Genomic DNA, 17348 nt, shown 5'->3' on the forward strand with positions numbered 1-17348 from the left:
TCAAAGTACACATACATGAAGAATGATAGTAAAGCAAGAGAGAGAGAGAGAGAGAGAGAGAGAGGTAGAACAGAGATACATGTACATGTAGATCAGAAAGTAGATGGGTATATAATACTTTCATGATGGAAGTGCAATCTCCAAGCAGATGGCAGTCAATAAAATATGAATATTGATGGATTTATGATGTGCACAGGATAATTCAGTGGGTTGGATTCTCATGAGGATAGGGGCTCATAATTACATCGCATTCCCATTCATGAGATATCTTCCTGATATAAAGTGTGATGGGGATAATATTTCTCTGCACATTAATATAAAAGGAGAACCATGATTACATGATTACAGACACATAAACACCACAATGTAATGATTGAAGTATGATTACATTTTTATGATTGAAATCTAATGAAGACAGTAAACTACTCTACTGATAGCAGATGAAAAAGAATGAAAAATCAAATGAAGGAGGGAGAGAGAGGAAAGAAGAAAATAATGTAAATAATATGAAATATGTAAATAAAAATGAAAATGATATAAACATGCAATTACATTATACATGAACGTGTTCTTTCACAAACATATGATTATTGTATTGTATATTACTCTCATTCATATTTGAGTGGAGATGTACATGTTATACCCATCCTAGGTACATGTATGTGCACACACCATAAATATGAGTGTCAATGTAGCATTTTGATGAGAGAAAAAAAAGTAGTAATGATTGACAAGATTGAAATTTAATTCAATCTTTTCTCCTCATAAGATGATAGAGGAATACATGACAAATCAAATTTAGGTCAATATGTGACATTCACATTATATAACTTTCGTTACAAGTGGATGTGATGATGCTAACATGACATAGCCTGTGAGTTACATGTACAGTGAGAACACACATGAATGCATACTAATAAAGCTACATGCATACACTGAATTAGTGTGGCATAATATGGTTACTTCTACTTTTTTATTTGTGAATCTAATCATTTCCAATCACAATCAACATACAAGCATTCTTTTTGAGACAACTTATATTCTCAAAAGGAAAATTCACAGTGGAGAAACATGTATGAGATGGAAAAAATGGAATTAGCACATAAACGTAGATTAAAACATGTGACCAGACACAAAGTCACACAATCAATATTCCCAACTCTCCCTGGTAAACTAATGCTCAGTAAGTATTTGCAAGCATGGGATTGCTACATATGTCTAGGGTAGCTCAATTTATTTTAGTTTTTAGAATAATCAATAGCCATTACATGACCTGCAGCCTTTAGCAATAAATTCATATTCACAGCCTATGGAGACAGAACGTTCACTAGAAAGTGGGACATGATTCAATAACAGAATGTTCAATGAAGCATGTTTAATAATACCTACCAGAGCATGGCTTGTCCATAAACGTTACTGTCATTCTCCCTATTGCTACCAACACAAGACTATGTCCACTTAAAACATCTCATTTTTCATGTCTCTCTGATGGAATAGAATCCCTCCACACACTCCACAGGATAACACTCGCTAATGTCAACCTCCAAAAATCTATAACTCTCTGACTGGCTCACTGGAGCAATTTAGAGTGTGCAGCTCGCTAGTGGCTACACATACACGACCATCCCACGCACTCTCTGCTTCTGACGACATTCGCGACGCAAGCCGCACTTTAATTAATCTGCCATATATGCGCTCGTTCAGTGACGAGGATGAGCAACCAAGAGAACTCAAGATCAGGCTTCTGACTTGACACACAACCAATACATGTCCATTGCCATAGACAGGGTGAGATAGAAAGAGACAGAGGGAGAAAGAGAGAAAGAGGGAAAAAGACTTAAAGAGACAGAGGGAGAGACAGAGGGAGAGACAGAGGGAGAGAGACAAAAAGAGAAATACAGGGAGAGACAGTGAGAGAAAGAGAGAGACAGAAAGAGACAGAGAGAGAAAGAGAAAGAGCCAGAGAGAGAAAGAGAGAGAGACAGAGAGAAAGAGACAGAAAGAGACAGAGAGAGAAAGAGAAAGAGCCAGAGAGAGAAAGAGAGACAGAGGGAGAAAGAGACAGAGAGAGAAAGAGAGAACAGTAGAGAGTGAAAGAGCAAAGAAAGTGGTAAGGGATTTTGAAGAAAAACTTTATCAAGAAGATGGATAGAGATAAAAATTAGAGTGACAAATGATGAAAAAAGTTGAAAAAAGAAAGCATATAAAGAAATTAAAAGCATAGACAAGAATTCAAATGTAACTACATAAATGTACATGTACAGTATGTGTAAACAAAATACAGATGAAATATAGAGACAGGGAGGGAGAGAGAGAGAGAGAGAGAGAGAGAGAGAGAGAGAGAGAAGAGAAGAGAAGAGAAGAGAAGAGAAGAGAAGAGACCTAGAAGAGAGATAGACGAGAGAAGAGGATGGGAGGGGGAGGGGGAGAGGGAGAGAGAAACATAGAGAGGTGGAAATTGCAATGCATGTATGTGTGTGTGTGTAGTTTGTGTGTGCTTATAAATACCAGTACAGGTGGTGGTATTATGAATGGTGTACACACCTAATGCTCATACTGTGGATAAATCAATTTGCTAGAGGCACACAAACCAAATTACAACCCACCGTTCAACCATTCCATTAATGAATACATCATGCATGAATTTGCATCTATTAAATAGTTCAATTACCTCTTACGTCGTATTCTGTCATCTCGTTTGACAATGGACTGGATAGCATTTGATGAAAAGATATATTTCATTTTAACTTCTGTGCTACAATCAAAGGTGTGGTATCATATTTCATCATGAAGAGTTACAAATCAAAGTAACAGTAAAGTTAATATAATAAATTTGCATCATCTTACAGATCTACATACTGTACATCTTTTTCTAGTTATGTTTCAGTTCAAATTGCAAATTAGATGTGACTGATAATCTTGCACATTATTCAAACAGAAAATAGCTTAAGTCATACATGTGCATTGATTTGAAACACATTTTTATTAGGTATATCATTACACACCAAAGGTAGCTATAAAGATAAGTAATTATTATCACATCAGCCAACTTATTTTTTGATAATTCATTATTGAAGGAAAAAATATCATCTAAAGATCATAATGGTGAGAGAGCAAACAGTGGCATGATCGAGCAGCCTGCCATAGTTAAGTCCAACTTAAAGGTGATCTTAGTCTTTGTGAAACACTCTAGTGTACAGTCAAACCTGCTTTAGCAACTACCTTTCTTTTTCATTGAAGCCTATATTAAAGGAACATTTACATAAAGACCACCTGCCTATAAAGACCACCTGTCATGCCTCTCTAGAATGGTCTTTGTATACAGGTTTCACACTAGTAATAACCATGTACATGTAATAAGAGTCCCACATCCTTTCCAATCTATTTGATGTGTACTATGCCTGTGGGTGTGATATAGCATGATACCTAGCACTCTATAACCATGCATCTGAAACTGAGCTTCTCTCCAAGTTAATGATTATTTTTGGCGTGCAGCAGTCTCCAAATATTTGCAGAGAGTGTTAGCAGAGTGCTAGCTCCATGCCTACTGGCTTAATACTAGTAGATGGAACATGTAAGGGATTAGATTGCTAGCATTAACACTCAATGTAGGCAAGATGAAAGTATTATTCATATGTAAATACAAAATCCCTCTCTCGCCTACTTTTAATTTTCTCTCCCAATTTTGCCAGTATTATATCCTTCTCTATTTGCTCTCGATTTAACTCCTTTCCTTTCCTTAAATGTAATTTATTTTCTCGTCCCCCCCCCCCCCCCCCCAATCTTACCCACTTGATCTTTCTCTACATCCACATCCCTCATCCTGTATCCTGTTTCATTAAATACCCCTCATTCCTCTCACATTGCATACAAAAACAATTAATTGCTTGTTTTCGCCACTTGGGGGATGGGGGGGGGGGGGGCTATTTTATCTTCCATACAAAAATAAATAAGAATCATGGGATAAGCTGGAAAATTGTGGATACAAATTAGAGTGTGGACCTATTATATACATGAACATGTACATTGGACATCAGAATATTTGTTTCTATTTGACCTTCTACATATTGCATATGGCCCCTCTGAGATAGAATTGATCCTGATATCGAACAAAATTAATTCATAGTTCCTACATGTAGGTGTAATTTTAGAAGCCACTTGACTCTTAAATATAATGGGAAAGCATACAGAGAGGTTAAATCCATATCCCCACTCTATTTCTCCCTCTCTCTCTCTCTCTCTCTCTCTCTCTCTCTCTGTCCCACACAAATGTACATGCACCCAATCATGCATCCAATCACCCTCCCACCCCTACCCACTTCCCTCTCTCTCCCTCCCCCTCTCTCCCTCCCCCCCTCTCTCTCTCTCTCTCTCTCTCTCTCTCTCTCTATTCCCTTCTCCACCTCTCTATTCCATTCACTTTATCCCCAACTCTCTTGCTCTCTTGCATTGTCTTTAAAGGTAAAGACCAGTATTGGAAACGCCCCAATTTCAAAAAAGGAAATGGAAGCTCTCATTACCAATCATGTAAAAGAATATGTTTTGACTAATACATGATGATAAAAAATTTGCCGGGAAACCGCCTACTAATTCATATATTTGGTAAATTTGTTTCTCTCATGGTCTGTGAGAGATATAGGGTAGTCCCATATACATCTTTCTGTGTATAGTGCTTGTAACTTTACAAAGAATGGGCAAAATTTCTTATCATTTTGATGATTCCAGAACCTTGCAGATGCTAGATGCTAAATGATCAACCTTTTCTGATCGATTCCACAACGTTTCTTTCACGATGCAATCGCATGACCATAACTGGTCTTTACCTTTAACAAAATATCATTTTACTCCAATAAAATCTGAAAATCTGAAATTTCATGACTTCCACTGCGCTGTCTTAATATCCCCTTTCACATGGAGATGCTCAGAGAATGTATAGAATATGAAACCAAGGATGTATAATCTCTACCTCATTGCACATCACCAGCAGCACTCTCTAGCCTCAACATTAAAAAATGTTTGGAAATTCAGTAGTTCTCATCGTCATACAAATGTTTTACTAAATCAAAAGTGTGTCCTTGTTTTAAAATATGTTGGAGATCTATATTTTTCATATACAGTGCCTTTTTGCTCCTTTGTTCTATAATCGGAATGAAATTCCTGATGCTTGATTTATTGTTTCTTTTATGACACTTGGTTCTTGATCCAACTTTTTAGATCAAGTATGAAATCTCTAAGAGAAGACTAATTAATCAAGAACATATTTTAGTTTGATTTCTCAACCCCCAGACACACATGAATGCTCAACACCATTATAAAGCACATCAAAGCACTAACAAATCATAATATATATATTTTATCAGGAGAAACAAATCTTCTCAAAAATCAATATCCAAAGAAATTTCTTACAAATTTGGCAGAAATGAACTCAGGTCACCTGACATTTTTAAGAAGCTGCTCCTTTGCACCAAACATTAACAAACACAATGTGCAGTATGAACCCATTAATGTAAAGATTAATTACCTGTAGATTCTTAAGGCTCATCCATAGATGATGTGGTACACTGTGGCAAATTACCACACTTTTATATGACATGAGCATAATGGGTATCACATTTCTGTATGTTACAACACATAAATATGTGAGTACTTGTAGAACCTTTGTTGCACACAACTAATTCTTTTATCACGCACTTGACATTCACCACGCACTTGAAAAACAAACAAGTAAATCACCAAAAGACACATAGGGCAGGACAGTGGTTGTTATGGACTCCAAAGTACTATGTAGATAGCAGTAAAAACATTCAAACTACTGGAAAATAACATGAAATCCAAGAAAGCAGACTCATATAATTGATGGCATGTATGATGCATCAAGAAATCCAGACACATAAACACTACAAGAGGGAGGCACTCCAGGGAGGGCGCAGAGGATGATAGTGATACTTACGAGCTCTGATGTCATCCTCCTCATAGTCTGCTCCATCGTCTTCTTCACTTGTCACTGAACTCTCAACCTCCTCCTCCTGAATAACAAAACAAGAGACAATCAATGGATAAAAAATATGGTGCCTGATTTATAATTCAGCTCGTACAGGGATCCTTTAAGAACCACTGCACTACATATTGCTACTTGCGCTCTCTATATAGCAAACCATTCCTAAGTGGTGACAATTGGTCGCCCATGATGCCCTTTTTATTATGTTAATTAAGAGCTGATTTGATAAGATAACCACCTGTCAGTGACCACGCTAGAGCAGACAGGCTTTAAATTGAATTCCCACATATATGCAAAATTCAGGATGAATTTAAAGCATCAAACTACATGTACATCATAGTATCAGAAAAATTATTGGTTATCTACGAACAAATCTTATGTTAATTATGTTCACTAAATTTTGAAAGGGAGTGCCAAAAAAAAGGCAAGGTACAAACGACTCGGTAAACTTTAAAATAGAACCATTCATTTTTATGATCATTACTCCACAGGTACAGCAGATGTTTGTTGTCAATGTCTTTGAAACGACTGCCTAACATAAGTGTTGGTGTGAAGCCCTGTAAATGCACTACATAACGATGGTAAATACACTTCATGATGATGGTAAATGCACTTCATGATGATGGTAAATGCACTTCATGGTGATGGTAAATGCACTTCATGGTGATGGTAAATGCACTTCATGGTGATGGTAAATGCACTTCATGGTGATGGTAAATGCACTTCATGATAACGATAAAACAAACTTGAACAATTACCTCTGATGATGAAGAAGCGCTAGAGGCAAGGTACTCCTGAGCATCAAAGAATTCTACAATAGATTCTGAACGTGATAATCTATCATCTGATAGCTGTGGTGTGAGGGGTGAGTGCTGGAAAAGAAACAAAAACAGGATTTAGTAAAGTCCTCTTCCATTCTTATAAAGCCTACTGATGTCATGCAAATCTTGTATAGAATTTTTTTTTTTTTTTTTTTTACAATTTGTCTTCAGTTGTGATTATGCAAATCTTTTGTATAGAATTTTGCTAATAGAGTAAATGACGAGGAACTATTAAGAAGTCATATTTTAATTGATAAATCCTCTGTTTAAAGCCAGAAGGATGTTAATTCTGTGTTAAAGAATATATTGCAGCCTTTTTGGCTTCAAACAGACAATTACTCTCAGACTCTTGTTCACAAATACAATGAAAATCACAAAACTTGATTGATTGAAAAGGTATTCATGGGAAACTACAGAGCAGCTCAAGGGCTAAATTAAATAGAATATACATGTACAGCATAGAAAAAACCTCTAATCTGTATATATACATTCTTTAATTCCCTGATTCAATTCATCTTTAGTAGTGTCCAATGTGTATCAAGAATTTAAAATGTCTTTGATTCATTTATTACCTATCTACCGAGCGATATAAGACTACTGCATGTTGTGAATGTTAGTAAGATGTTACTTGTAACTCTTTGTTCCCTCCATACATGTTTATTCCTTAATATATATCATTCCAATCTTCTCCCCTCCTCCTCTCATCAGTATCATCCTCCTAATCTTCTCAAACAATCTATCCCCCACCCTTCTCTTCCCTTTTCTCCATACATGAACACACATATCTCACCCCCATGTCTCTGACCTGTAGAGGTAGTGTCATATCAAGGTCAGGTTTAGATGCTATAGGTGTGAACGTCATGGAAGCCTCTTCACATATTCTGGAAAGACGGTCGCGCATTTCTTCATTCTGCACTTTGAGCTGTAAAATAAGAACAAGATCAAAGGGAAAAGGTAAGTACCCATGAAATATAATGGTTCTGTGCCCCTTTCATAGCAGATGCATGAAACATACCTTTTATATTGATTCCTTTAATATAAAACTACAGAAAATATGAATTTAGAGTAGATTGACTTGAATATACTGTACTCTTATGTTTATTGGTTTCTACACTCATTCACAAACGATTAACTCTCCCTCTTGTGGTGATGGTGGTGGTTATTTTACCTGACTGCTAAGAAAGCATAAATGCTTGTAAGTAAGCAACCAGGCGGCCGACGGCTTTAGGTCCTCTCCGAGGGACCTGTTAATGAGGATTACCAAAGGGTACTAGGGCATCAACTTGGTTTCAAACCCGGGTCACCGGATCACGAGACCACTGCTCTACCAACTGAGCTATCTATCCCTTTTAGGTCAACTTGTCATTATTTGTCAAATTATCATTACTCTTGATTGATACACGTATGACTTTAGACTAGAAGACTTCATATCACTGAACTAACTTGAATTTATTGATCACCAGTCTGGAAAACAAACATTTGATCTCCATTGGTATATACATGACAAATACCCCTTGATCCCAATCACTAAATGAGTGATTTGATTTGATTTGATTTATTGATTTCTATATCATATGTCAAACAAACATACTTTAAACATACATAATGACATAGTGACTGGCAAATTCAATCATTCAACTTGATGAATCAGTGCTTTTAAGGGTTTAATTTTAATATATGGTAGTTGTAGTAAAGATTTTACACCTAAACAATACATATTTTAAAAAGCAGCAAAGAATGGCCATTTGGTTGCTGTCCCATATTCAGGGGTGATAGTGAGCACTACAAAAAAAAAGTTTTTTTTTTAACTCAACCAAAAAAAAAAGATTCAGGGGGAAAAATGGCATTTAACATAATAGGAAAAAATAAGGAAAATAAGGAAAAAATCAGGAAAAAAAATAATCAGGAAACCGATTTAAAATCGGGTAATTATCAGGCCTGCATGTTTCAAGGAATAAAAGTTCACCTTGTGCATTGTGTCTTGCATGATAGCGATCTGTCTTGACTGTCCTAACGCAGATCCAAGCGTAGATCCTAGCATGTGGGACTGCAGCTGGGTGTCTGCTACCTGCTTGCATTTATCTGATTGAACAGTCAGCCAATGGAGGGCGCTCTTCAAGTTTCTATGAACTGGAAAAGAGAGAGAGACCGTTCAAATCATGAGACATGTAACTCTTTCCATCTTGTGATAGCATATATGTATTGAGCAACTATGCTGTGGTCCTCTCTTCACAGTGAAAGGGATGGTGGATGGATGGAGAGATTAATTATTCACTGGCTGTGATATTATTTAGATCTTTCAACATAAATGACTGCCACACTGGCACATTCCAGATGACTTTAACATCTATTTTAATAAGGTTAACAAGCCATAAATGATAGATGTTTTCCTTTGGCAAGGCATTAATCTAAATTTGCCACTCAATACCCGAGATAGAAATGGGGACCCAGTAGGATGACAAAATTATTTGTGTTAGTAATTGCCTATGCCCTCACGGTGACCATATGGTAGGAATACTCTCCAGGGAGTGGAGATGGTGCACATCATGCGTGAATGAATCGGTTGACTGGGGTAATAATATCTGTAAATAGGCTTAGAGTCGATATTCCGTATTAAGTGCTATATAAATCTAGATTATTATTATAATATTAAGCATGGAACTGTTAAAAAACATAAAGAAATAGAGGTTTTCATGCAAGGAGCTAAAGTGGAATTTATACATGCAGATGACAAGCTATTGAAATAGAAATACATGTACATGTACATACATAATAAAAGCAAATGTTATGAATCTCTCAAGGCAAAATTAAGAGTACAGTATAAATTATTTCATTCTTCATTGACTTCTTTTTAGAAATATATAGGAATCTAAAGCTAACAACATTATGCGTTAGGTCGATCATACTCGGAGGAACATTCCTTCAAAATATGAATGATTTAGAGCTATGCCAGAGGTTTGGTGATAGTTACCTTGATTGGCTGTTTCTAAGAAGTCATCCCTGTTCTTCTGATCTACCTCTCTTGTATTTGAGATGCTTGAGGTATATGACCTGATGCTGACTGTATCCTCATCCACCACTAACCCTGTACCTGGTATCACTGATGATGGATGACTGTTTGGCCTCTGCAATGAAAATCATGTTGGACGGAGCAAAGTTTAACCAGAGCCAATCTATACAGAGTTTGGATAACTATTGTTTTGTGCTTCATATTGTCAAGTTGAATCGGGCTGGCCAAACTCTCCTGATCAATGGCCCTTGTTATGACAAGCTCTTTTATCATTATTACTATGAATGGATGACTGTTCAGGCCTCTATAACATATGAGGGTAATAATAATAATAATAATATTCTGTTTTTATATAGCGCTCAATACATTGATCCAACGATGTGCCTAAGCGCATTACAGATATATTATTACCCCGATCATCGGATTCAGGCTTACCCGCACACAATGTGTGCACATTTTCCACTCCCTGGGGAGCATTCCAGCCAGTTGCCATTTTACAAGCGCACACTTGCTCGTCCAATCACATGAACTTACGCATCCTACCGGGTACCCATTTTACACCTGGGTGGAGAGTAGCAAGTGCAGGTAAATATCTTGCCAAAGGATATTAGTGCTGTGTTGGTATCATAATAACATTAACTGTATTATTATGATTATGAATAGGTGACTGTTATGAGAATGCAGTATTATTGGAGCAATGATTTTAATAACTATGACTATGAATTGAGTACCTGTCTTGCAATATTATTAAGAGGACCTAACATCTCATGTTACATAAATTTGTCCAAAGAGAAAAACAGTACAGAGATATTCAACATGTACTGTTTAGAAAGAGGATACTGTTATAAGAATGCACAGGTATTTCTTGTGCTACAGCCAGTATCTATTTATAGATATCATTCATTAAACTGGATGAGAAAAGACAAAGGAAGGGAATGAATTATGGACGACTATTGACTAAGCAGTGTAATAAGATCTACAAGAAGAGAAAATTGACAAACAAGCTTTTATTTTAAAACAGAAATGTAAAGTGACCAAGGAAATGAAATAAACACATTATCAAAAAAGGAAGGAAAATCAAGAAAGGGAGAGAGAAAAGTAATAAGTATCATTTTGATGCTGAAGACAACATTTTTGTTATATATGAAGACTTATTCCCTGTCCTCCTTTTGTAGAAGATAATATCTCACTGACCGATTTGATATCATGTACTTGTGGGTCACTAGGCGTTTTTCTCCTCATCTTCTTGAGTGATTTACGAGCTTTTGATTTCTTGTGTCCTGATACTGGATCATCGACCTAAAAAAACAGGTGGTAATAATCAGGAGAAATAGTAAAAACATAGTGTTATAATAATAATAATAATAATAATAATAATAATCTTTTAAAGTCCACTCCAAATTTTATTAAGTTAAACCGAAAATGGAAATTCTTTTTGCCCAATTGATCGTGAGCCCGGCAGCCACTGAGCAGCGCCAGATCGACGTTGCTCTATCCCTTTATTGTTGAACGCCAAACAAGGTAGCAGCAACTCTGTCTTTTAACACCTTTTGGTACGACGCAGCCGGGGTTCGAACCCACGACCTCCTGGTTGTGAGGCAGACGCTCTACTGACTGAGCCAACATACCGGTCTCATAGACAGTGCAGAGCATAGCAATCTCCAATTTGAAATGAAGATGCAGTGGTTCTGTAGATGAGTGATTAAAGCACTAGGAATCTCCTTCTTCATTTCTTGTGTGATTTATGTGTTTTTGGTTCATTGCATCATCAGCTTCAAGTCATAATCATCCCAAATAATAAAATATGTGGGTATTATCAGACATAGAGCAGATTATATTGATTCCTAAACTTCCAAACCATCCAGATGGATTTATTTCACATTTCAAATACATAAGATTGTAATGGCCACTATCTGAAGTGTCACATTCAATTACAACAGTGGATGAATAGTTTCAGAGATTGCACAGAGCTCCACGTTGTACAATGCATTTTAAGGCCATAGGTAATACAGTCAAACCTGCTTTAGCGACCACCTGTAAAGAAGAACATGTGTCTACAAAGACCACATTTTTTGTTTCCCTTGAAAATGGTGCCTCATTGGAACATGTAGTGAAGGAACCTGTACATAAAGACCACCTGCCTGTAAACTTTCTTGTCTCCATAGAGTGGTCTTTATATACAGGTTTCACTGTATTTGGATCTTATTCTACTTCACTGCGCTCTCACAAAATTGGAACCAATACAAATTACAGGTAATGAAAACCATGTAGGACTCCAACTTCAATAACAATGCTTCATACATTGAGATCTTCAATCATGAAGGATAAACAAGGGATTGATATTTAAAAGGCGCCCAGGACACATCTTAGTCAGGACCCCAACAATTCTCAAACTTTTACATAGGCTCATGCATACAGACTCTAAAAAAAATCAATCCGCTCCCCTTTCCACAAAGTTAGTGTGATGCCCTGGATAGACTCACCTCAAAGTTGCCGTCTGCATAGGAAGGTAGTTCTATATTCAAGAGCTCTTGCAGGATATTAGACAGACTCACTATACTCACTTCAGCATCACTAAGCTCTGTGATAGAGAGACAAACACAATATAATAAATTACGAAAACAGTGATCTGCTTAGGTGATACAAGTAACTATGACATGCCGTTATCCATGTTTGTATCCTCCAATTCTTGTGCTTGTTTGTAAAAAGGCCTCTCATTATTCTGTTTCTTGACTTGAGATACAAAATATGAATTGTAGTGCAATACCCAAGTTATTGAATAAATATACATTATTGCAGTGAGAGTTCTCTTTGGTATAATCATCTACAGACATTAAGTATTAAATTTAAGCCTAAACTATCATCAGGATTGCCTCAGCTGATAGTTTCCAGTAATGCTTTCTAGCAGGTTCCTGTTTCATTTCATAATTTTGATCTTACTTTGTAAATTATATTCTTTATTGTGCAAACAATTGTTATATGAAGTAAATAAATAAAATCAATCAATCAATCAATCAATCAATATGAGATCATTACATGATTGGTTAAGAAACGGCATCCTTTGCAGGGGGGTTTCTCTTTTGATTATCTAGGGGGATTTCCCTTTTGATTATCTACATACAAACTTTGTATCTTCATACAAACAATATATGAAAGCTAACATACCTTTATAGCATTTATCAAGATCCAGGCTCTCATTCTTAAACCCGAAGGAAGAGCCCATCATGGAAGTACCAAGTCTGGCCTTGGAGTACTGTTTACGTAGACTCTGTCTGCGTCTCTCTAGTGTTATTGCTTTGAGTGTGAGTTCACTGGTAGGTGTGGAGGTGGGCGGGGCTTCAGGGCTCAGGGGTTTGGCAAGGGTGGGGGAGTGTAAGCTCTGCTGTTTCTTGTATAGTTGATGGTGCTGAAGATGCTTCCTCCAATCACAGAACTCATCAAAGGAACTTGCCTGCAGGGAAGAGGTCATAAAGGAATTTAGAGTGTGCTCCTTTACTAACGACAAAGAATGTGATTATATGGCAGCTAGGCTAAAGCCAGGGTAATAATAAATGTGCCTCAGAATAGAATTTCTAGATAGACGGCGCTATAGAAATGCCTATTATTATTATTATTATTATCATAATTGGATTCAAGTCTATGCAAAGTGTTAATTGAGAAAAGAAAAGAATGTTGAATTGTTCAAACAAGTCCAGTCACCACCCGTCTTCGACAAAGACTATCTGAACCATTTATCATTGTCAAATGGTTGATATGCACCCAGTCCTCTTTTTAATTTCTTGACAGAATAAATACTGAATATTTACCTTGAGATGATAAACAAAATCTTCTGTATCGATATCAATTCTTCTTGAGTTCTTGTGTTCTTCTCTCTCAGTGGCTATCACAGCTAATGCTGTGTCTACTGTACCATGTATCTTGCCTTTCTGCAACTGTGAATCGATAGAAGAAAAGAATACATTTGATTGTTAACCTGTTCAATTCCAGTAGTTAGGATTCAATTAATATATGTGTAAAGTGTGGCATACATAAATTTAGGGAGGAAACCATAAGACAGGTCTGTCTTTTGAATTAACATCAATCACCAAGTCAAGAGCGAAACCACCTCATTTATGCTGACTAACTTAACAGTCTCCAGATTAATTCATGTTGCTGTGTCTGTACTTGCACTTCAGCTCAGTTCACTTCAGTTTATATTTGCACATACATACTTGAAATATGATTAATTTATGATTCAAGTCAATCAAATTTAAATCAATTGGAACAATCACACACTAGACACTCCTAGCTGATGAATATCAATGGTATATAAGTCTTACCTCATTAGGGCTCTTGCCATAGGTTAGCATGGCCTTCTCCAACACAAAATATCTCTGAAAAATAAAGAGAAAGGAAACTGTAAATATTGGGATGCCAATATTGACACTTTAGACTATGTTTAATTAACATGAATGATTAGGGGCATTTACACTGTCTTCCAAACACGCCAAAAAATGCCAAACCGGAGCCTGGCCGCGATGTTACCAAGGGCAACTACGCTTTACCGGCAGAAACGCCAAGCACCAAACATTCCAAAACGAAGTGTGATCTTTTGGCATGTTTTGGCGTGTTTTGGCGTGTTTTGGCGTGTTTGGCAAGTATAAACGCTCGCAGTTGTAACATCGCGATGTTAGGTAAGGTGACTTGAGGAGCGGGGCTAGATGTCGTCCTTTTGAAGACAATGATAGAACGATTAATACAAAGAATAACATAAGAGAAGGTGACAGAAGGAAGAAACTAAGAATAACATAAGGATAGACAGAAAGAGAAAGTGATAGAAGGAAGAAACAAAGAATAACATAAGGACAGACAGAAAGAGAAAGTAATAGAAGGAAGAAACAAAGAATAACATAAGGAAAGACAGGAAGAGAAAGTGATAGAAGGACGAAATAAGGAATAAAATAAGGAAAGACAGAAAGAGAAAGTGATAGAAGGAAGAAACAAAGAATAACATAAGACAAGGTGATAGAAGGAAGAAACGAAGAATAACATAAGGAAGGACAGAAAGCGAAGGTGATAGAAGGAAGAAACAAAGAATAACATAAGGAAAGACAGAAAGAGAAGGTGATAGAAGGAAGAAACAAAGAATAACATAAGGAAACACAGAAAGAGGGATTGGTAGAATGATAAAAAACAAAGAATAACATAAGAGAAGGTGATAGAAGGAAGAAACAAAGAATAACATAAGGAAAGACAGAAAGAGAAGGTGATAGAAGGAAGAAACAAAGAATAACATAAGGAAACACAGAAAGAGGGATTGGTAGAATGATAAAAAAACAAAGAATAACATAAGAGAAGGTGATAGAAGGAAGAAACAAAGAATAACATAAGGAAACACAGAAAGAGGGAGTGATAGAATGATAAAAAACAAAGAATAACATAAGAGAAGGTGATAGAAGGAAAAAACAAAGAATAACATAAGGAAACACAGAAAGAGGGAGTGATAGAATGATAAAAAACAAAGAATAACATAAGAGAAGGTGATAGAAGGAAGAAACAAAGAATAACATAAGGAAACACAGAAAGAGGGAGTGATAGAATGATAAAAAACAAAGAATAACATAAGAGAAGGTGATAGAAGGAAAAAACAAAGAATAACATAAGGAAACACAGAAAGAGGGAGTGATAGAATGATAAAAAACAAAGAGTAACATAAGAGAAGGTGATAGAAGGAAGAAACAAAGAATAACATAAGGAAAGACAGAAAGAGAAAGTGATAAAATGATTTTAAAAAAAAGAATAACATAAGAGAATGTGATAAAAGGAAGAAATAAAGAATAACATAAGGAAAGACAGGAAGAGAAAGTGATAGAAGGACGAAATAAAGAATAAAATAAGGAAAAACAGAAAGAGAAAGTGATAGAAGGAAGAAACAAAGAATAACATAAGACAAGGTGATAGAAGGAAGAAACGAAGAATAACATAAGGAAGGACAGAAAGCGAAGGTGATAGAAGGAAGAAACAAAGAATAACATAAGGAAAGACAGAAAGAGAAGGTGATAGAAGGAAGAAACAAAGAATAACATAAGGAAACACAGAAAGAGGGAGTGATAGAATGATAAAAAACAAAGAATAACATAAGAGAAGGTGATAGAAGGAAGAAACAAAGAATAACATAAGGAAAGACAGAAAGAGAAAGTGATAAAATGATTAAAAAACAAAGAATAACATAAGAGAAGGTGATAAAAGGAAGAAATAAAGAATAACATAAGGAAACACAGAAAGAGAAAGTGATAGAAGGAAGTGATAAAGAATAATATAAGAGAAGGTGATAGAAGGAAAAACAAAGAATAACAAGGAAAGATAGAAAGAGGAAAGTGTTTGCATCGAGTGCCGCGCATGCGCATTACCAACTGAAACACGCCAAAACATCATTGAGCTTTTCAGTCGGTGATGTTTCCGCACAAGTGTAAACGGCTGCGCGAAACATCGCGACTTTTCAAAATGAGGTATTTGACAGTATAAATGCGCCTAGCAGTGAAATTTTAGTACTTCTGCTCTCAATGATTGTTTGCAAGATCTACAGTCTGGTTGCTGCTGATTTCTAATTCACGCATTCAGTTTTTAGCTTTCGAGATGAAATGAGAAATTAAAAATTATGGATGTAAGAAAAAAGCATTAAAAATCAATACAGCAAATATAAGATATATCAACTACTTCCCAATGAGTAATACAGAGATACAGACAGCATGAGCAATGAATTTCTTACAAACTTTATATAAATGCACTTTTCAAACATTTTTCATGGCATTTTATTGGAAATTTGACACTATTAGCCTTGTTAGACGATACACAATTTATAGGAAAATTGATAGGAAACTTGTATAAAGAAATGGGAGAATGTCTCCATATTTGATGATTTTCGGAAGAGGGAAGAGACACGTCATTGTTTTTTTTTATCTTACAACCAATGGATTTGGTTGAGTATTGGTCATTTACATTAATGTTCAGGGTCAAATTGAGGTAGGTACACTCAATGTTTGTGGTTAACATTTGATCTTGTTTTAATGTGAGTAAATTGGTAATCCAACTAAATCCCTTTCCTGGAAACTGGTTATTTACACTTAGGAAGTATCCTGTCTAGATTCTCATTACATGACATATCCGGTAGAGTGTACTGTCAGGAAAGCCCATATCAGTCAGATCTACAGAATTGTTACCATTAAAATATAGAGTAAACACTAAACCCTTTAACAGTATGATGACTACATGTGCATAGCACAAACATGAATGTCTCTAAGAGATATACTGGTACTTGATTATGCAAATCAGGGCAAGGGATTCTGCACATTACGCTTTCAGTGTAAAGATTGCATTTCTGTTTGTTATATTTTGCTGGTAAAAATAACTCATGATGCATGATAGACATTTCAAAATCTTGTAAACCAGCTAGGTTCTCTAGAAATACAATTTCATCAACCAAACTCATGATAAGCTTTTAATAACATGCATTCAGTGTTGGGTTCATGTCAAGTTTCAA

The 17348-nt window shown here is 36.0% G+C and overlaps 1 protein-coding gene across 3 annotated transcripts in view; it reads right to left on the reverse strand.

Annotated features, from left to right (window-relative positions):
- Positions 1–17348, reverse strand: part of LOC115928868 (oxysterol-binding protein-related protein 6-like) — a 59260-nt gene that overhangs the window by 17648 nt on the left and 24264 nt on the right. For 2 of the 3 annotated variants that reach the window (XM_030996884.1, XM_030996897.1), the window contains 10 exons: positions 14149–14202; positions 13636–13761; positions 12995–13280; positions 12313–12410; positions 11024–11128; positions 9791–9944; positions 8786–8949; positions 7610–7741; positions 6757–6870; positions 5951–6026 (listed from right to left, as the gene is read on the reverse strand). In XM_030996884.1, the coding sequence (XP_030852744.1) occupies positions 5951–6026; positions 6757–6870; positions 7610–7741; positions 8786–8949; positions 9791–9944; positions 11024–11128; positions 12313–12410; positions 12995–13280; positions 13636–13761; positions 14149–14202 (1309 nt within the window). The remainder of the gene's footprint in view (positions 1–5950; positions 6027–6756; positions 6871–7609; positions 7742–8785; positions 8950–9790; positions 9945–11023; positions 11129–12312; positions 12411–12994; positions 13281–13635; positions 13762–14148; positions 14203–17348) is intronic. The other variant, XM_030996892.1, reaches the window with a different exon arrangement.

Source organism: Strongylocentrotus purpuratus, unplaced genomic scaffold (assembly GCF_000002235.5).
Source record: "Strongylocentrotus purpuratus isolate Spur 01 unplaced genomic scaffold, Spur_5.0 spur5_contig_857, whole genome shotgun sequence".
Classification (NCBI taxonomy): Eukaryota; Metazoa; Echinodermata; class Echinoidea; order Camarodonta; family Strongylocentrotidae; genus Strongylocentrotus; species Strongylocentrotus purpuratus.